Source organism: Balaenoptera acutorostrata, chromosome 1, assembly GCF_949987535.1.
Source record: "Balaenoptera acutorostrata chromosome 1, mBalAcu1.1, whole genome shotgun sequence".
Lineage (NCBI taxonomy): Eukaryota > Metazoa > Chordata > Mammalia > Artiodactyla > Balaenopteridae > Balaenoptera > Balaenoptera acutorostrata.
The window spans coordinates 1,969,150-1,990,682 of record NC_080064.1 but is presented as its reverse complement, the minus strand read 5'-3'; the positions used below and the strand labels follow the sequence as shown (position 1 = coordinate 1,990,682).

General features: G+C 60.1%; 1 protein-coding gene across 5 annotated transcripts in view; it reads right to left on the bottom strand.

Annotated features, from left to right (window-relative positions):
• PRDM16 (PR/SET domain 16) overlaps nucleotides 1–21,533 on the bottom strand; it is a 326,016-nt gene that overhangs the window by 214,458 nt on the left and 90,025 nt on the right. For 4 of the 5 annotated variants that reach the window (XM_057533380.1, XM_057533384.1, XM_057533389.1 and 1 more), the window contains exon 2: nucleotides 4,216–4,565. The exons of the other annotated variant lie outside the window; for it this stretch is intronic. In XM_057533380.1, the coding sequence (XP_057389363.1) occupies nucleotides 4,216–4,565 (350 nt within the window). The remainder of the gene's footprint in view (nucleotides 1–4,215; nucleotides 4,566–21,533) is intronic. 5 annotated transcript variants of the gene reach the window in all.

Genomic DNA, 21,533 nt, shown 5'->3' with positions numbered 1-21,533 from the left:
CAGGGTCCTGCCTCGGGGGCAGGTGGCATCTCTGAGGAGAGGACTGCACGGCCCGTCTCCCTCTGGGCTGTCACTCGCAGCTACCTCTTAATTAGCAAAATAAACAGCACGATGATAAATGTCATGATTTACTCAACAAATGATCAAAATCATTGTTTTTCAGACCCCAGGGCAATAAAATGCAATCACTGGGTGATTTATTCTGGGCAGGCTGCGTCTGGGGGGAGGGGTCCGGGAGCTCGAGCGTCCTCCCGGGCACGAGGACAGACGACCTCCCTTCGAGATGCAGCCCGTGGGGGCCGTTTCCACGCACCCCACGCTCCCATCTGTGTCCAGGGATGCGGCTGCCAGGTCCGGGGAGCAGGCGGAGCCCATCTGTGTTTCTTCCAAAATGACAGGGAGTCACTTCCTGGTGTCCCCCAAAGCACCCGGTGGGAGCGGGGGAAGGCTTAGAGTCATTGAATGTTCCTGACGCCCACATGGGGAGGAAGGCAGATGAAGAGTGGGAGGAAGGTGCCCAGCCACGGGGCCCACACGCACCGTCCCATTTTGCTCAAGTAAAATTCCTACGTGAAACAAGGCGGCTCCTGCCACCTTGACCCTGAAGGTGCCAGGTCACTCATGCTGCCCCAGCAGGGACAGAAGCATCGTGTCACCGGAAACCGTGTGCACCACGAAAAGAGAAAAGGAGATGGGACCCGTGGATTTTAGTTCAATGGAATGGTCCACGATAGGAATTCTGTTCTCTGAGCAGAAAGAAACTTGTTTCCATGGTGTCCCAAAAGGAGGGTAGGAATAATCGGTTTGACCTTGATTTTGAGCCCGTCCTCCGAGGGACACCCACCCTGTGTCTGCGAGGGGCTGTCTCTGGTCCCCCCTCTCCTGCTGGACCCCAACACCAGACCTCACGGGAGCAACCACACTCCGAGCCCGGCCAGGCCACAAAACGCTTCCACCACCCTCCACCCCTCGGGGATCCAGACCCATCCAGGCTCATCCTCAGAGTTCCTTTGCCATCTTCGCTAGAATGTCATTACCTGTTCTTTCTTCTTCAGGAACTAAATGCCATGTAAATTGTAGTAAAAGCAAATCAACCTGATTTATGGAGCTTAATTACCAGCATGAGATTGAACATCAACACACGCAAAATTCGGGGCCGGACTGTAGGCCTTTGGGTGTTGTCCCTGGGACCTGCCTCTGACGGTCCTGCATCTGCCCTGGCCTCCTTGGCAGTGACACTTAGGCCCTGACATTTCCCTAGCGATTGTCTTGGTCCCCAGGCCTGCTTTGGGCTGAGCTGACCGCAGGCCCGGGGACAGCGTCCCAGCAGGAGCACGAGGAGGTGGTCAGCTGCCTCACTTCGGGACTCCGGGGTTCGCTGGAGGCCCTTCTGCGGTCCGGAGCCGCAGAAAGATCCAGGCTCTGGAGGCTGGGCTTTCCGCTCCGAATCTCGAGCCCTGTTTGCAGCAGAGCAAAGGCGAGGACCACGCCTGCCCTTGAAGGGGCCACAGCCGGCCGCTCCTCTGGCCCAGGCGCTGTCACACTCGAGCAGGGCACAGAAACAAAGTGAAACATCGGTCGCCTGTTTCGGGATGCGAGTGAGGCTCTTTGGTTTCCACCCCAGAGACCCATGGAGCTAGAAGAAACCACCTCGACCTTATGACTTATTTCAAGCAAAAGCGGGTTCGCCCTGATTTTCGGGGCACCTGCTTCCTCCTCCCTCTCCTTCCGGCCCGATTCTGCCCTTGGGGCTCGACCGCGATGACGGTGATACAAACAGCTGCTCACGACCGCATCGGACGGGACGGGACAGGAGGCCGCGAAGCCCAGAGCAGGTGGTCGGGGCCCGAACTCGCCGAGGAAACAAAGTCAGATCCCGCCGGTGCGTCTGGAGCACCACGTGGGGACGTGGACTTGGAGAAATACCTGCTGGTGCGGGCAGGGAGAGGCGGCGGTCAGGTCACGGCCCAGAATCAAGGCGCTGTCGGGGGAGGTGCCGGGGGGGGGAGCGCTCCCGCACGTACACGGAGGACAAATGATACCGCAAAGTCAACAGGCACCGGGCAGATAACAGCCACGGCCCGTACCAGGCCCGGCACCCAGGGCGGCGGCGATACGGGCTGTTTCTTTAAAAATAGAGCAAACAGAGGCCTGCATCAGAGCAGACAAGAACCAGGTTGCCTCAAGGTCATCCATCGCACTACCCGTAGGGTCCGTTTACCCTGCAGCATCTGAAGGCGCCTCTTAATTCAATAGTCCAGGCCTTTCCGAGCACGCGACACAAACACCCCTAAATTCCTTCCGAACAGCCAGGCGGGAAGGGCAGGACAGGTCGTCTGCAAAAAGCCACTGAACAGCCCAAACCACTTACCTGTTACGTTGTCTGAAGATGTTCTCCTCGGCCCAATGAGGGCCACCCTGTGGGTCTCCGAAGAGCACACGACCTGCCCCCAGGAGGGCTGCGTCTCCCAACTCCTCACCTCCCACCTCACCTTGCTCCCACCTGGCTGGCCGCTTCTGCAGGTGACCCGACCTTGAGAGGCACACACGGCATCGGGCGCCTGGGGACAGCAGGGGACGGGCCGGCCTGCACAGTCCAGCTGGCCAAGCTGCGGCCTCCCCAACTCTGGGTTGTTGTGAATCCTGGCTGGCCTGCTCTTCCGCCCATCTGGTCAACCCACTACCCCTCTAAACCTTCTAAGTCTACAGAGCTCAGGCTGTCAGCTGGCAGCCGGTAGGGGGCTTCTGTGTCCCCTGATGTCCACACTCCATGTGCTACCACAAACCACGCTCCCCCAGCTTGCTGGAGAGTGGGGGCGTCCTGCGTTCGGGGCACCGTCGTGTCCTTGTGAAGGGCATGGAGGTCTCAGGTCTGCGGCCACTGCCACCAGCACATGCACCGACTCAGGCAGCCTCTTTGACCTTTATGGAGGGTTTCCAAAGCTGACGGGCCCGGGGGAGATGCTCAAGGGCTGCTGGGGGTCCAGGAGCCTCCCAGGGGTTAGGAAGAGGCCGTGCCCATCTCTAGGGAGCAGCGGAGGCTCCAAGGCAGCCTTCCAAGCCGTAAAGACTCACGAGAGGGGAAAGACAGATGCAGATTCGCCCCTTGCTGTACACAGAAGGCCGAGACACACAGTTTGGGAACTTCTCCAAAGCCACGGAGCAGCTGGGGGGAGTCGTCTCCCCTGACCCCCGCTGCCCTGGTCTGCTGTAGGGGACACGGCTGCCGGCCACACAAGGCCCTCTTCCCTGCTTGGACAGCGCGCCCCTTCCTAGAACTGACCTCCATCCAAGCACTTTTGGAAGTTGTGAAACACCCAGAAGGAATCTGGGTTGGCATTTGCATTTTCCGTCCAGGCAGGGTCCCTGCCAAAAATACCACCGAGCATTGGCCGTGTGGAGCCAGCAGAAAGGCTACGACCAGAGGGGAGAGTGCTTCTGTGGGGCCCAGGGTCCTTACGAGACCACCTTGAAAGCGCCCCCACTGGGGCCCAGTGACGCTCGTGGCCCGAGCAGGATACCTCCGGGGGGAGGGCTGCCTTTGGGGGTGTCAGCAGCCGTGTCCCCACCTAACCGGCCTCCCTCTCCTGACTGCACACGGGCTCCAGGACCATCGAGCCAGGCCCAGATCGTCAGGGAAATGTAAACCACAAGGTGCCCCTCTCTGTCCCCGCTCATCTGAGAAGCGCGGGCTGCTCTTAGGGAGCCAGCTGACCCGGGCAGCCCGGCAGGAGGCCCTTGGCATGGGTGTGCCTGGGGCATCTGTGGCAGCGTGGCCACCAGCCACGTTTTACGAGCTGCCTCTGGCTGCTCCTGCCAGGAGGTGGGCCCCCGTCTGAGGGGCTTTCCCGGGAGCAGAGACTCCTGTTCTGGGAGAGTCCACCCATCTCTGAGGTTCTGCCGAGATTGCAGCCTTAGCACCTAAGATCCAGACGGGAAGCTCGGGGGGTTTAAGACATGAGCTCATTAAAGACACATTTCCGGGAAGAGAGCGGGCACAGCGGACGGGGGCTGCCAGGCAGCTACGAGGCCCTCTGGTGTTTTCGGAGTCGCGTCATGCAAGCCGCAGGATAAAATAAGCCTGGGAAATGTGACATTCGAATGCTCTCTCCTACCCAGCCTCCTGCCCCCGGCGGCTCAGCTCACCCGGCTTTATAAATAGATGGAACACGAGATAAATGGCCGCGATCAATCACCCTGCACGACAGAGCTCACCTCCCAGCCGAAGTCCACCTCCTTCAGTGCGGCCCGGGGCGCTACCATGTACGGGCCAAACCGCTCCCCGACCTCCATCTTCTTCTTGGCCCAGATCCCCAGGCCGGCCCCGGGGATGGAGGACTCGCGGAGCTCGAAGTCTGGTGGGATGGGGATGTCCTCAGGAATGTAGACGGGGGCCTCGTAGGGCGAGCCTTCCTTGGGGGTGAAGTCCTCGCTGGTGGGGAAAGGGGACGGCGGCCCCATGGGGATGGGGGACATGATGCTGTCCTCGGTCTCGTCCTCGGCACTCTCGCCAGCCAGCAGGTCGGGGTCCGGCCCGTACATGTTATTTACAATGTCGCCGTCACCTGGAGGAGACAAGGCAGCGTCAGGCTCTGCAGCTCGGCTTCCCAGGGCTCAAGGCTCGGGACCACCTGGGACATGGGACAGAACAGAACCAAGGGCGCCAGAGGCCCAGGGGTCGCCCGGCCGCCACCCCTGCCTGGGAGGCACGGCCTCTGCTAGGGGCTCCCAGGGGACTGTTCCAGCAGCGTCTTGGGGAGCAACGCAGACCCCTGGGGGGGCTCCCCGAGGCCCCGGGGGCAGCCCGAGGACACGCTGGCCCGTTCTGCGTTAGGACAGGAGGGAAGGAGGTGCCCACACTCCACAGGTCGGGGGCGGCGGGGGAAGCCGACACACCAGACACCCGACCCGGGGCTGATGGTGAGGCATTCCTTCTGGAACCGCTTTGTGTCTGCAGCCTTGGAAATTAGGGAACGGGGGCAAGTCCCAAGTTCTTGGGAAGACTCAGAATTTGGGTTACTGTGAAATTTGCCATAATACCTGGGCTGCTCTGGGCAGCTCAGTGGGGCCGGCTGGGCCCTGGGGAGAGTTCCTGGAAGTTCCCGATGAACTCATGGCAGGTTAGGACAGAGGCCTGTTGAGGTCATGAGTATGGGACCCATGGGGTGGCAGGTCATGGGACTGAGCAAAAGGGTCCCCAGCTTGTCTGTCTGCTGTGGGCCTTTCTTCGGGGTCCAGCCCAAGAGGCAGTTGGTGCCAAAACAGTGCCACCTAGAAGTTTACCCGAGGGTGGCCCGAGGCACAGAAAAGATAATAAAGAGTGGGCGGGGGAGAGACAGGGCAAGCAAGCAGGTCCAACAGCCAGGAAATCAGCTTCACTCCTCGGTATCGACCCGAGAGTGGAAAACAGGGAGGCCGATGGGTAAGGATGCCCAGCGGCGTTAACCCACAGCCCCCCGAGGGAGGGGCAACCCAAGTGTCCATCAACAGATGAGGGGATCAATGCGTGTGGTCCATCCACACAACAGAATATTTATATTAACACAGAAAAGAGAAAAGGATCACTGACGCAGGCTGCAACACGGGTGAGCCTTGCAAACATCCCTCAGAGTGAAGGAGGCCGAACACAAAAGGCCACACGTCCTACGACTTCATTTATGTGAAACGTCCGGAAAAAGCAAATCCACAGACACAGAATCCATGTTCGGGGGGAAACCGAGAGTGACCGACTGATTGGCACATGGTCTCCTTTGGGGGAAGAAAATGTTCTGGAACCAGATGGAGGGGGCGACTGCACACCCTGGTGCCTGTGCCCCGCGCCCCTGAATTGTGCACTTTAAAAATGGTTCATTTTTATGTGCTGTGAATTTCACTCAATAAAATTAAAGAAGTCAGAGGAGAGTGAGAGGAGGAGAGGGGAGGCCCGGGGGTGGGAGGCGCACGGGCGGATTGCTCATGGCTCGGAGCCCGCTGACCTCTGATCTAGATGCTTCCGCCCAAGTCCCTCCTTCTGGGACTTGAAAACCTTAGAAAGTGACCCAAACGCTGTGGTCACTTTGGCCCTCGTCTCGCGGCCCCCTCCCTGCTCCTGAAAGGGTCGTCTCCAGGGAGACGGGAACTTTTCAGTACGAGTAAAACGACCTCAGATCCGATGGAGAAGTAACAAAATGTTTTCTTTCAAAAGAAACCAAAGTCTAAAAAAAAAAAAAAAAAAAAAGAGAAAGAAAAAATGGGGATAACACTTATTTAATTTAGCAGTATTCACAGAAGTAATTATTATGTTTTATGTGGCCAACGGTTCCTTTTTAATTGACTCGTAGGATCCTTTCAAAGATGCAACAACAGAACGGCAGCTGCTACTCCCCCAATCCTGGGGACCCGAGGCTGTTTAGGTTTGAAAGAACCCCCCGACCCTTCCTGGGGCTGCGCGCGCACGAAGGTGTATTGCAGGGATAATTAACATGCCACCTTATCATGTGACCTGGTGACTGCACAGAGCTCCCAGCAGACTCAGGTAGGAGCCCCCCCCGCCCCCAGCATGCTCCCTGACCCCTCCAGGGTCTGATGCCTTTGCTTCCGGGCCGGTAGGAGTCCGGCTCTGTTGGTGTGAGGGCGCTGGGCAAAGAGCGGGGACGTGTCCCCATCCCGTGCATATCCATCTCAGGGCTCTTTTTGTTTTTCTGGGTTGTTTTTTGTTTTGTTGTGTTTTGTTTTCTTTCTGTTTGAATTCGACTTCCCGAAACTCCTCACCTACCGGAGGAAAATCAACGCTTGAAGGGCACGTTTGATTTACTGGCCGAGCAAACAGCTTAGGAGAGAAAGGTGGTGTTTCCTGCTGATTAAAGGAAGGCTGTGTATCGCCCACCTCCCACCCGCCGCAGTCACCGGGTTAAGTGATTGCCCGGAGCCGCCAGGAGAGCCCAGGTCTCGTTCGGCTGCCCCACTGCTGGCGGGGAGGGGGCCCTCTGTTTTCAGACGTGGCTGAGAGGAGGCCTAAGGGTGCGCAGAAAACATCTGGAGAAAAGGAGGCGCGCTGAGCAGCCCCCCCAGGCTCTGCAAGAAGCAGGAAGCGGCTCGGATGCTGCTGGAGCCCGTGCGGGACCAGCACAAACTGTCCCTCCCCCGAAACCCGGGTCCCCGAGCAGCTGGGGGGCTGGATGGAAGGAGCATTCTCCCTCGGCCCAGTGCCCCAGCCAGACTGCCCTCGGGACGGCTGGCCCAGCAGGAGCCCCTCAGCCCCGGGCTGCCGGGCATTTCCAGGGAGGGGGCATCACCGGGCATTTCCAGGGAGGGGGCATCGTTACCCCCGGCCCCCTTCCCCTGCCACCCAGGCCTGTGACCACCGTCACATTCCCAGCCAGTGCTCTCTGGAAGGGCGGAATGCAGTGCCAGGAACATGAGCTTTTTATGACCTTGGGAATCTAGGCTATGCCACGGCATGTTATTTACTCATGAGGAGACCGAGGTCCTTCACTGGGGTTTTGTGGTAGTTTCAGGCTCAGGGCTCATGACTGAGTCCGTCATCCCCAAAATTTCTCCTGGGAGATCCACCCAAATAATAAAAACAGGGAGGAGAGGGGAGGGGAGGGTGCAGGCAGCGACAGGAGGAAGAGGAGAGGCACGGAGCGATCCTGAGCCACGGCCACGGCCGTCAGGCCACAGGGCACCTGCCACCGGGGCCGGGTCCCAGCCAGGGCGGCAGGCTCTCGGCGAACTTCATGCCGAAACCCCGTTGGAGGCTTGTCTGCCCTCTCCCACCCAGATCCCTAAAGCCACCCCTCCACCCCCCAGAGAGCCCCATCCAAACATCAAACCCACGGCCAGGATTTCAGGGTCTGGAGTGAGAGAAAGCCCCCAATGAGCACCGCTGTGCCCGACTGGCCGGGGGCAGAGGGTCCCTCCGGTACCATCCGTGGGGCTGGCAGCCCTGCCGTGGCTAAACGAGCAGTATCCCGGGCGGGGGACATAAAGACCCCCGGCCCTTCCCTGAAGCTCCAGCTCCTGGTTGCTCGTAACCCTGGAATCAGGCCGATTTAAGCCTTGATCTGCGGCCGGGGGAGTGTGAGGCGGGCTTCTCTGAGCCACAGTGTGTTTTGCTCTGGTTCCTCCTTTATTGTGTGGCGGGATTTGTAGCAGAAGCCCTTAAACCATGCAGGGCACGGGGAAGGCCGTGGGCCGCCCGAGGCCACCTCAGCCAGCCCCCGGCCTCCACGCGGCCCTGTAGGTGGCGGGACACGGCTGCCTCTGCCCGGAGACCCCCAAGAAGAAGGGAGGAAAACGCCCGTGTGGGGGCCGCCCTTCCACCCCCAGCGCTGCCTCCACCAGGGGGGCGGCCGGGAGGGTCTCTGAGGGGCGTCGTACTGCAGTCTGCAGAGAGGTCAGGTGTCAGGGTGGACGGAACATCACATGCTTCTCAGAAGACTGGCCGTTATGGGAAGAAGATGCTTCAACATTCCTTCCTAAAACACCTGCACCCAGCCTCCTGGGCCAGCCCTGTCCTGGGGCGCAGACCCCAACCTCTGGCCTGGCAGGCTGCCCCTCGACACCCCCCTGGTCCAGGTGGAGCATCTCATTTGGGGCGGGGGTGCTACACATCTCCCCACAGACACCAGGGCACAGGCACCAGGAACAGGGGACGGCGTGCTTGGAAGAAGCCGTCCGGGCCCAGAGGTGAGCTCAGCCTGATGCCAGCTGGGCCTCACCCCGCAAATGCCACAGAGCTTCCTCCCCTGCACCCCCAGCACGTGCTGTGAGACCTTCCTTTCCTCCCCCGAAAGAGAAACACCCTCCACGCAAACAAAACACACGGGCCGCGCCTTGGGGTAAAACTGAAAATGCATCCAGGTCTGGGTGTCCTTGCCGGTTCAACTGTGCCTCACCCTCATCACCGGGTTTAGAAACGTAAGTGGGTGTGTGAATGTCACAAGAAGGCAAAGTGGCTGCAGAGGCTCCGGCAGGGTGACACGTGGCCTGGGGGCCCAGACTGCAGGATGAGGCAGCTTGACCTGTGGGCCCGAGCACCCCCTCCCCCCAGCAATAGCCTATGCGGCAATCATCTTGGGGTCAGTAGGTCAAAAGCAAATTGCCCTCAGCCAACTTGATGCTGACTCTGGATGGGGGGGCAGGGACTACCACCCCCCAACAGGGCAGAAGAGATCCTTACACGAGAGGGAAAAGAGGGACCCCTGGACCCCCATGAGCCGAGCTGCCCAGGAAGGGGACTTGGGGCACCGCTGTCGTACCCATGCTGGTGGCTGTGCTGGACCTGGAACTCGGTTTGCTGACGGAGCTCTGACGGGGAGGACAGTCGACGGCGGAGTCCACCCAGCTGCCGAGAGGTCACCTCGCTGTCTGCCCTCGGCCTTGGCCTGCTCCCTGTGGACCTGGGATGCTCGGCCCTGCCCAGTGAGGACTTGTGGGCCAGATGGCCGCCTGCTTCTGGGCTGCCACCTGAGGTCCTCCCTGCCCTCTGCAGCCGGCCCAGTCACTCCACAGACCCCAGCCCCGGAGGCTCTGTCCCCTTCTCAGGCCTCAGAGCCAGTGGAACCGCTTCCTGTGTTCATCCCCAGAGGAGGACCAGGCAGCCTGGCCTGGGCCGGCCGCGCCACTATCAGCTGGCCACCCTGGAAGTGGCTGGGCTCCCGGAGCTGACCCCTTCTCCATGTAAATTAGAATAAACGCACCCGCCCTGGGCAGCGACGGTGACACTTGTGGGAGTGGCATGACGGTCAGGCCCAGGCTCAGGTCTCGGTTGGCTCCCCCGAAGCTCCTGGCCGCCCACATCTCTTTCCAAGATCACATTTGGGGCTGAAGTTTGTTTACAGACCTCCTCCTCAGTCAAGGACATGCCCAGGTCGGGTCAGGCCCCCTCGTACATCCTGTGAGCCGCCCCCTTCCTGGAGCCCCAGGAGGCCCAGCGCAGGCCCTGGGCCGGGAGCTCCCTTGGCCGTGCTGCACCCCGTGACCTCTGAGCCACAGAATCCACAGCCACACCCCTCGGAGGAGTGGGGTTCTCGTGGGAGACCTGCCTGCCCGGCAAAGACGTAACCCGGGTCCCACAGCGCTGACTCAAGGACACACGGGGACTGGGCACCAAGGGACACTTCTTGAGTCAGGCAGAGTGAGGTCGACGCTACGCTGAACTGAGCTGGAAGCTGATCTCAGGCGTGGCCCCTTGTCTGAAGGAGCCCAGGTGCGTTTAGGAGATAATGACAGATCCCAAATGCCCCTGGAGACAGGACCATACGGCGTGGCGTCCAGCTGGGGGTCAGGCCAAGGTCCAGCAAGCTCCACGTCCAGAGCTGCCCACGGGACACAGACCAGCTGGGGCGGCCCCCAGAGCATCGCCCAGAGGGACAAGTCCAGTCTGAAAGGCAAGTCACCGGCAGAGGGGGCGGGTCCTCTGAGCGTCCACACTGCCCGCTGGCAGCCAGAGCAGGGAGCAGGACAGCCACGGTGCAGACCTGCAGGTTCCCGACAGGAGCCAGCTGAGCGGGCTGGGCCTGGGGGTTTGAGAAGCAAGACGGACTCAGCCTGGATGTGGGGGGCGTTCTGCCCCTCTGGCTCAGGGGTTCTCAGAGCAGGGTCCCCAGACCAGCGGCACCGGCATCCCCGTGGCACTTCTAGAGATGCAACTCCTGGGCTCCACCCAGACCTGCTCGACCTGAACCCGACGGGGGCTGGACCAGCCAAGTGTGAGGACCACTGTGGGAGCTCAGCAAGGGGGAGGGGCAGCTGTGTCTGCGGTGCCCCGACGATCAGAGTGCATCGGGGGGATGGGACTCAGCGCAAGGGGAGCAAGTCGCCTTAAACCTTCCAGGAGCTCTCCCTGGCAATCTGGACCAGCACCCAACTACACGGCCCCGTTTCACGCATCCCTGACCTGCTGCAAGTAACCGAAAATGTGCCACTTGGCAGGAGAAAAGCGACCGTCACCGCATCTCCCGCAACCCTGCCTAGTCTGCACCCCAGACTGTTTTCCGTCAGAAGCGCTTGGAGGAAGAAGTCTTTGTTAAAGGAACCACACCCCGGCAGAGCTCGGTCCCGGCCTGGTTCATTCCACCCGCCGCACACCCCGCCCCGGCTGGACAGGAAGGTGGGGTTTGCCAAGGGCTTCCCAAGGGCAGAGTGAGAGCCTGCCCTCGCCCGGCTTGCAGGGCAGCCTCCAAAGGGCCAGCCGCAGACACGAGCTGCTTGCTTTTATTAACCAGTCTTTGGGGGTGAAAGGGGACGAGAGCTGCAACAGCATGTCCAAGTGTTCCCCCTTTCCTGGCGTCGCCGGCAGGGACAGGACCCACAGTTCCGTGCAGGACACACTCCGTTGTATCTCAGTGAGACGGGCTGGGCCAGGCCTCTCCGGCCTTTTCAGCGGAAGCCTCCTACACAGAGGGCACCAGACACGGGGCCACCTTCAGGAAGTGCCCTCTCCAGGATCTGTGGGGGCCCAGGTCTGAAGTCCCTGTCGTATCAATCAACAGCAAGGACCCCAGACCATGGCCTCTCCCAGGGAGAGGCAGGCTGGGGCACGGGCACCCCCGATCCCATGGCCAACTCCAGGTTTGAATGTCCGGGTAGTGATCAGTTTCACCAGGCCTGTCAATGCAGTATTTAAAACTTACGGTTCAAAAAAAATTGTTTTTAAGAATTAAAGTTACTGTTCAGTCCAACTTATGAAAGGAATACGGTGGTCGAGGCGAAGCCGAGTGGAGAACGGACAACCCACCCGGTCACAGCCCTGAGACCTTGGGCAGCACATCCCTGGTTGGCCACACGCCCATGCAATTCAAGGACCGTCCCGGAGAGACTGCGAAAGCAACCTGGGGACCACAGGTGGGCCTGGTCAGAACACTGTCTGCCTTGGCTCTGCCCGCCTGTGTGTGACAGGTGCTGACAGGCCTCAGGGAGCACGCAGCCAGCACTGCGGTGACTCTCTCCTCCAGAGAGGAGGCAGAGATGTGACTTCACCCGTCTTGTACATCATGGAAGGGACGCTCGGGGAGTGAGGACTTGCTCAAGGCCACACAGCTAGTCAGGGCCAAGCCGGGAGTGTTTAGACAGTCTTGATCGAAAGCCCTCAGACCCCGTATCACACAGCTCCAGTGTTCCCACCCCTGTGAGAAAGCACCTTAAAGAGTACCCAGCCTTCAGTGATGGCCTTCCTCGTGTCCACAGAAGACACACAGGAAATGAATGGGTAGATTTATGGGTGGACGGTTGGGTCAGTGGATGGGTAGATGAGGGGATAAGTGGATGGACAGATGGACAGATGGATGAATTCAGGAATAAATACATGGATGAATGGAGGGGAGGGGAGATGGAAAGATGAGTCAGAAGATGGATAAATGGGTAGATGGATGGTGGATGGATAAATGGTGGATGGATTGATGGATTGTGGAATTGTGGTCAATGGATGGTGGGCGGATGGATAGTGGCATAATGGTGGATGGTGGTTGGTGGATGGATGGATGGTGATAGAATAATAGTGGATGGATTGCGGATAAATGGATAGATGGTGGATGGATGGGTGGATTGATGGATGGACGGTGGATGAACAAGTGGTGGATGGCTGGATGGTGGATGGAGGTTGGGATGAATGGTGGATCAATGGATAGGTGGTTGGTGGGTAGATTGATTAATGGGTAGATAGTGGATGGATGGGTGTATAGTGGGTGAATGGATGCATAAATGGATGGGGGCGAGGACAATCTTGAGGGCAATTTTTAATGACATAGGTGGAAAGCAGGAATCCTCACCACCACCCACTGACTCTTCTTCCCCGAGATGAAGCCCCACTAACAGGAGGCTCGAGTCTGATTGGTTAATCTGAAGACAATACCTGGGCTTGCTGGGCCCAGACCCCACCTCTTGGAAGAGCGCCGGGTGTCTCTGCTGCTCGTTCAGGGCTTCCCTCCCTCCACCCGCGCAGGGTGGCATGCCTGGTCCAGCATTGTAGGGGTCGGGGGCAAATCTGTGATGCCGGGGTTCAGCCGCAGGCCTGCCCGGCCCTCTCACCTTCCACCGGAACCTTTCTGGAGAAACAAGATGGGACTTTGGTTCCCATCCTCTGACTTTTACTTCTTGAATCAAGCAGAGAGGAGTGCTGTGTACTGCGCCCCTCAGAGACCCCCCCAAACTTCTTCCCCAGAGCCTGTAAGTCCCCATGATCTGTGACCATCACAAGGACCATCTCAGCTGCTGCTGGGCTGGGAGGGGACGGACAGAGGGACGAGCGCACTCAGATGAGCCGGGTCTGGGGGAACCACCGGCTAAGGTGGTGAAATAAGATGCCCTGATTTCTAATCGGGATTTCGGTGCAGACACCTTCCCGTCCAGCACAACAGGCGAGCGGAAGCCCCCTCCTCGATGGGAGGGTCCTTGGGCCACAGCCCCACTTCCGGAAACGGTTTGCTAGAAGGAGAAACCTGGGAATTGACAGGGTCAGTCTTGCTATTGTTCTCGAGCTTTTAATCAACCGCAGCCACCACGGCGACCCCTCCCCCAGCCCTGGACCTTGGCTTTAAGACAGGAACTAAGAGTCCCCATTCCAGGAATGCCCCTGCCCAGGGCTGCGGCCACCAGGGGTCTCACCGCCTGCCCGAGCTGCCCAGGGCTGTGGCCGCCGCGGGCACCTTGGCTCCTGGCCTCCCCCTCGCCCGTCACCGCTGAGCTAAGCCCAGAGCAGCGTGCGGCTCTTATTAACGCGGCAGATTAATAGCACCGGGAAAAGACGTTCCTGCAAACATGCTAAATATTAATAACAGTCGGTGGCCGTTTATATTCCCAAACCCACTCCTGGGACCGTGCCTGCAGGGACCGGAGGCTACGAGCCCCAGCTGCCGGGCTAATGGAGCTGCATTATCATCAGGGCCTGGAGAGCCCGGGAAGGCGCAGGGCCTGGGGTCTCGCTCACCGCCCTGTCCCAGCCACTCCTGCGAGGGCCCGAGGTACGGACACCTCCCCCCAAAAGATGCAAGCTTCCCCCTCCTCTCCCCGTCCTGACAAGATGGCAACCGCTTTCCTGGCTACTGCCACACACGTGCACTTCTTTTGTCTCAAACCCTGAGCTGGCGGTGGCGGGTCCAGGCCTCTGACTTGGCTGACCGCTCCACCGGCCCCCACTGCCTCTGGTCACCTGATGACAATCGGGAGCTGGTGCAACTCCCAAGACGTCACGGCTTGAATTGTGCCCCCAAAAGAGACGTACTGGTGTTCGAACCCCCGGAACCTGTGAATGTGACCTGATTTGGAAATAAGGTCTCTGCCGGCGTGACCAAGTTAAGATGAGGTCATTAGGGTGGCCCTGACCCAACGGCTGGTGTCCTGATAAGAAGAGGGGATAGAGTCACACAGAGAGACACCCGGGGAAGACGGCCACGTGGTGACCAAGGCCTCCAAAAGGGAGACGGTAAACGTCTGCCGTTTGAAGCCCCCAGTTGAGGGTACTTTGTTACAGACACGAAGGCGCAGGCACAAAGAGCAAGGCTGGAGGGCCCTGACCAGCCACAGTACGTGGCCCCGGGGCTGCCGTCGCCTCTCACAGGGTCCCCCAACAGAAGGCCCCCGCCTGCCCCTCTGTTCTTAGTCTACCCGTAGCACCGAGTAGCAGGTCACCGTCTACCCATTTTGCAGACGAAGAAACTGATGCCCAGAGGGTAAAGGAGCAGGTGAGGCCCTTGCCCTGTTCCCTGCACGAGTCTCCAGCTGCTGGCTGGCCACTGACAAGCTCAGCCGACCTCAAGGTCAGATTCACCTCCCGGGGTCAGCCCCGCACGTCTGGGAGAACCAGAGGTGGTACAGAGGTGAATCCAGAAGGGGACTCAGAGGAACTGCTCCTGCCGCCCTCCCCTCCCACACGTGAGGTCGGCGGGTGGGCCCTGGGCGAGCGTCACACCCACCCCACACCCCTGGGGCCCCTGCGCCCTCCTCAGCATCCTGCCGGCAGCCTGGCCCCCATGCCATGGGACTGCCTCTGAGACAGCTCCGGGAGCCCGCTGCCCTCGGAGGCCCCACCCCAGACCCCCACGGCCCAGCCGAGTGGCCACAGAGCTGTGAGGGGCTCTGCCGGCAGCCCAGACCACCTGGCCTTCCTTAAAGCCGGCGCATGATTCTAAGACGATTATTTCTCCGCGCGAAGCTCGGGGGACTCCGGCTCCGGAGTGCCTATTTCAGGCCCCGCATCCACTATTTCCTCCCTGCCTCCGTTGCCCCGGGCAGGCTCTGAATGACTCGCGATGCCACTGTAATTTTGATCAAGGCTTGTTCCCGGTCAAAAGCCTCTTTGTTTCAGAGAGATGTGATTTGGCCTTTTTTCTTCCTCTCCTTTATTCCTTGGTTAATATACCACTTCCCTGAGCCTCGGGGGCAGCGAGGTAGCCCACGGATTGCTCAAATCTCATGTTTTTCTTCTAAATCACCGCCGACTCTCCCTGGCCCCTGTGCTAAGCACCGTGTGAGCTGGAGGCTCAAGCAGGGGGTGTCCCCTAACCTGTCACCTCCGTACTGTTAATGCACCAGAGGGGCCCCGGGCCCCAAGACGCCCCCAAATATCAAGGGAGGGAGGCTCTACACACCAAATCTGTAACCTCACATCTGGCAACACCACAGTGTGCTCTTGTAAAGATTGAAATAAAAGACACCTAGCATAACATTTACCGCCTTAATTATTTATAAGTGCAAAGCTTAGTGGCATTAAGCACATGTACGCTGTGGTACAAACATTACCACCATCATCTCCAGAACTTTCTCATCTTCCCAGACTGACACTCTGCCCGCCTGAGACACTCACTGCCCACCCCCTCCCCCAGCCCCGGCCCCCAGCCTCCTACTTTCTGTCTCTGTGAGTGTGACTCCTCCAGGGACGTCACAGAAGCGGGATCACACAGAATGTGTCCTTTTGTGTCTGGCTTATTTCACTCGGCATCGTGTTCTCGGGGTCCATCCACGTTGGAGCAGGTGTCAGAATCTCCTCCCTTTCTAAGGCTGAATAATATTCTGTCGCATGGATGGACCACATTTTGTCTCTCCGTCGTCTGACGATGGGCACGTGGGCTGCTCCCACCTTTCTGGTGATGGTGAGTGATGCTGCCGCGAACATGGTTGCACAAGGGTCTGTGTGAGTCCACAGGGCTTTGACCATCACCGTAGACCACAGGAGAGAGGTTCGTACAAGCCGTTCGCCCAAAGTGAAACTAGCTTCTGTCCGGCAGCCCCTCATCCAGATCCTGGTCTCTCCCTCCCTCGCCGTCCCGGCTGATTCTCGGGTGCCGTAACCACAGGCAGGCTCTCCTTCCACTATGCCTACAGATGCTCTCTGGACCTCAGCACCCACCCCCATAAAAGACGGGTACATCCAACCTGCCCAGAGGTTCAAGGTACCAGCGCAGCCCGACGTGGGGACTCTGTCATCGCACGATCGCCAGGGGCCCCACGCTGGAGAGCGCGCGTCAGCTGCCAGCAGGGCCCACGGCACCGCTGGGCTCCTTCTTCCTCCAGCAGCCCTCTGTGCCCCGCGGTGCCCACACCCACCCCGCAGGAAAAGGGGACCCCATTCTGCTGGGCAGCACGGCCTTGGAGGCTCCCCAGTGAATGGGGCTTTGCCCTCTGGGTCTGGGGGGCTGCTCTGGGATTTGGGGTTTGGGGAGGCCCTCATCCAAGCTGGGCTTCAGAGGCACCTCCTCCGCCGGAGGGTCCTCGGGCCCCTCCCCTGCTCAGCCAGGTTTTCTGGGGCCTCGAGGCCCAAGGGCTGTGGAGTCCTGGACCCTCCAGACGGAGGAAGGGAGGAGGGACCCAGAAGGGATGTGGCTCAGGTGCCGAGGGCAGCACGTGGCCGGGACGGGCGTGGAGAAGGGATCCCAACAGCCACAGGCGCCCTGAGGGGTGGGCCAGGGTGGGGACAGTCCCCTGGCCCTAGTCAGCCACCTCTGCTGGGGGTTTGGGGGGATGAGGCCGAGGTCCCGGCACGGAGGGAAGAGCACGCACCCGGCGGTGACCATCCTGCGCTGCATTTCCCCCCGTCTGCGCGGCCCCGCCGAGGAGCAACGGGCTGACGCCGAGCCAGCACCCCGGCCACGCCACCACACTATTTATAGACACGTTTATCTCCTTCGTTCCCACCGACCCCGCCTCTGCGGCTCCACTCACAGGCCACGCAAGCGGACAAGTGTTGCCCGAAACAGGAACAGCTGAGGAGAGCGGTCCAGGGGTGCCTCCCTCTGCCCCCCTGGGGTCCCCGTGGGCCGGGGTGCCCGTGGGAGTGCAGGCGGGAGGGGCCAGGCTCTGGGCAGGGTGGGTGGGGAGGACACTGCCCTGCTTGGAGACGCCATCAGCCGGATGCTTGGGAGGCAGAGCCCTTTCCTCCTGGGCTTCTGCTCCGCGGCCTCAGCTGCCATCGGAGCAGGCTTGGCGCTCCCAGCAGCTCGGGGTGCTCAGAATGAGAGCTGGGCCGGAGGAGGGGGCCGCCGTGTCCCTTCGCCTGCAGCCCTGGAGATGGGGTGGCCGGTGGTGGGCGAGGGTTCCCTCCCTTGAGGCCAGCTGGCTCCCTGCCCTACGCTCCCTGCCCTCACCAACCAGGGGTGTGGGGGGGTCCTTAGGCTGAGCCCCTCGGAGGTCAGGACTGGGGGCTCAGGGCTTCTCAGCTCCCCCATGGGCAAGTGGTGCCTTCTTGGGCCTCAGCTCTCAGGGGGCCGTGAAGACCCTCCCTTTGTCTCTGCCCTGCCCAGGCACCTGCTCCCAATCCCCTCTGCTCTCCTCTCTCAGCTGCCCGGACAGTAAGGGGCTGCAGACGGGAGGGATGAGGGGTCAGCTGGGGGTGCCCCGTCCTCCGGGCCACAGAGCCAGCGACAGCCACAGCGCCCCTCTGGAAGCCTCACCCCTTGCAGACCCCGGGGGGGCTGCCCACTTCCACACACACACACACACACACACACACACACACACACACACACACACTCCCACCCCAGACCAGTCTCTAGCTTCGGCCGCTGCCGACACCCACCCTGGCCCTCCGGCCACTTTCTGCCCTAATCAAGACGTTTATAGTTTTAACCATCAAATAAAGTGCTTGACTCCGCCAAGCCCAGCCCCCAGCTCAGCGGCTCTGCAGCTTCATTTAGCAGGCCAGTGGCGAGAAAAAAAAGAAAGAGAGAAAAAAATTCATTAATTTTTATTAACAGGGAGAGCCATTTGTTCCCTGTGACAATATTTGACTTGTCGAAATGATTTTCACCTCTGCCATGAGGTGGGCGCTCCCACATACATCACCCGATTACTCGGAGCATGCTGGCCGCAGTCATTAGGCAGTGAATTAACGACAATCCCACCACTATTAATCACCCTGACAAAGGCGTGAGCTCGCTGCTGACCCGAGCGCGGCTGGCCCGGGACGTACAGCCCGAGCAGAGGCCCGTGCAGCTCCGGGCGGCCCCAGGGGCTGCAGCAGGCACCGGCCCTTCCGTGCCCGCCCCCCGGCATCCTGACACCAGCTTGGGGGGGCCAAGAACCGGGGTTTTCTTCCTTGGGGACAGTGTTGTTTTACTGTCACCCTCCTCGTCCAGGTGCTGACCGACATCCACGTGCCTGCCGGGAAGTTCACCCCAATAACCTGACTTGATCCCCGAGACACAGCCCAGCATTGAGGTCCATCATTACCCCCATTTTATGGATCAGGAAACTGAGGCACTGAGAAGCCAGGACCTGCCCACGGGGCGGCACCGGGACTGAAATCCGGGTCTGAGGAGTTGCGGCTTCTGCTCTGGCTCTGACCCCCGTGACAAGGTCTCTGATGCCCCCAAGACAGCCGTTGCTGGAGGTGGCATCAGGGAAGCTAGTGGGGGTTTTCTTTGGTTCCTAATAAGCTTTACAAGAATATTTTCGGATTGCACATACTCAGAATGGCGGGGCTAACTGGGCGAACCTTAGAAACCTGATGTTCGTGAAGTTTATTGGCTCCTAAGGTCCCAAACTATGGGTTTTTTGGAAAAGGATGAGCAGAAAAGTCTCAGGTAGTACAGGAGATGCCCCACTTAGATGAGGGGAAATGAGGCTGGGAGGGACCTGAACAGGGGGTGCTGGGAGACCCCAAGGCAGGGACATCGCAGACTGGCTCTGGGGATTTCCGTCTCAGGTCTGGGCTGTAGACCCACCGGCAGCAGCCTTGAGTTCCCCTGAAATGGTCCCATCCCAGGTCCTTGAACGTGAGGGATCGGCCCCCAGGGAGGCGGATGGGCAGAGGGTCTGGGCAGCACTCCGGGCTCTGCGTTAGCTAGACGACATGCCTGCCTTCATAGCTTCTCTGCAGAGGGGAGCGACAGGCCCACCTGTCAGAGTCCTGGAGGGACCAGTGACGTGACATCTGCAGAGCACTTGACAAGGGCCGGGCAGGTGGCAGGTGGCCCAGGAAACACTGCCCCTCCCTTCACTCCCTGACACCACTTTAACCATTTTCTCACATTAATCCAATTAATCATCTCTACATCTTAAACCAATGTCTTCCCATTAGCCCAGCCGTCAGATCTGTATTTCAGTCTGGTCTAAACCAGAGTTTGAAAGCCCGGGGGTGGGGGGCGGTGGGGGGGAGGAGGGACTAACTCCCGACACATTTGTCTTCTTTCTCTGGACTTCTCATTTTTTATGCTTCAGCAAATTTCCTAATTTTCCTCATTAGCGACTAATTCACAAGTCTCAACAATCTTTCCACCTGTTCCTTTCATCGTGGCGCTTGCGGGATGGGAAATAGCCGCTTGCTCACTTGTGTGATGCTGGGGCCGCTTCCCAGCAGACGTGGGGGTGGGGCCGGGGCGGTTCCACGGAGGCGCGAGGGGACACCTTCTGTGCCTGCGTCGGATCCCCAGGCGGGCCCCCGGCCCCCACGGGACCGCGTGGTGACAAGCACCCGACCCAGCTCCTTCTGCCTCGGCGCCTCTCCCTAAACCCGCTTGCCCCGCGGCCCGAGCTCCTGGGGCGCCGGGAGCAGCCCGCGGGCGGCTGGCTCTGGCTGGGGTGGCTCTCAGGCATCCCGTGCGCGTAAGGGTGAGTGGAGGCCGCTCATGCAGGACGGAGGCCCGGGGCTCTGGGTGAGTAGCCTCCTTATTTTTCTCTTGACAGTATTCTTGGAACATTGCCTTCTCAAGCTCGCTGCTGGTAGTAGTAGTCACGTAGTGTAGACCAGCACCGACTGGGCCCTCTCACGTGCCCTCAGCTCCTTCCGAGGCGGCAGGCAGGAGAGGCAGATGGAGCGGTGGTGAGACGGTGTCCGACCCTACTTATTGCATCCGGCTGTGTGTTCTCGGACAGGTGCCTGCCGGTCTCTGGGCCTCGTGGCAGCATCTAGACAGCACGGTAACACCGGTGCCTGCTTCTCAGGGCCGCCCTGAGAGTGAAATGAGCTGACACAGGCAGGCGGGCTTCTGAGCACGCTGGACACCAGAACAGCTGGCCTGGTGAGCGTCCCACTTCACAGATGAGACCTGAGGTCACTCAGACAGGCCAAGAACCTGGCCCGGGGTGACCTCACGCTTCTACCCGCCTCCGGCCGACCCTCGGGGAGGCTCTGCCCAGTGCCCGCCACCAGCAGGGCCCCTGGTCCCCGGCAATGCACAGGGGTTTCCATGGCATCAGCACTTTCTGTTTTAAGGAGAAGCCACAGGTCACTAGTGACACACTCTCGCGGAGCTGTATCCCCCCGCGAAGGCCCCCCTTAATAGGACCCTGAGCCCAGTGGCAGCTGGTACATTTGAACTGGGCCCACCGCGGGCCTGGGGACTCACTGTCCTTCTAAGAATTACCCAAAGACACTCTTAGAAAGTCGCATAATGGCCCATCGCACCTGGAGTGGACCCCAGGGCGCCTGCAAAGTAACCCCCGTAATGTCTGCCACCAGCCACCCCGGGAGGGCAGACTGTCTGGCTTCTCAGCAGAGTTCTCGGGGAGCTGTTTCTCGTTACTTGCTTGCATCAGTTTGATTTTCTCTGCTAAGTGGAAGGCTGTGGAAAAAGCTGGGTTTGGAAATCCATGATTTCCTGGCAGTTAATGAATTTCAGCCAAACGGAAAGCAAGGTGAGGCTCTACTGTAGCCTCAGATCCAGACACAGGAAGGACCAGGGGCTAAGAGGAGGCCCCATCCTGCCGTTCTGCCCCCCTCAGAAGCCCACAGAAGCCCCTCTCCGAGGCACTTCTCAACTTCCATTTTGCTGAGTGTTCAACATACCTGTGGCGCAGCCACAGGGAAAGGAAGCTGGGTCCACATTCCCGAGTCCAGGTGAGCCCATCCCTGAGTCCAGGCGAGCCCATCCCTGAGTCCAGGTGAGCCCCATCCCCGAGTCCAGGTGAGCCCCATCCCCGAGTCCAGGGTAGCCCTGACCCCAAGCCCAAGTGAGCCCCCACCCCTGAGTCCAGGTGAGCCCCACCCCTGAGTCCAGGTGAGCCCCATCCCCGAGTCCAGGTGAGCCCTGACCCCAAGCCCAAGTGAGCCCCCGCCCCTGAGTCCAGGTGAGCCCTGACGCCAAGCCCAAGTGAGCCCCCACCCCTGAGTCCAGGTG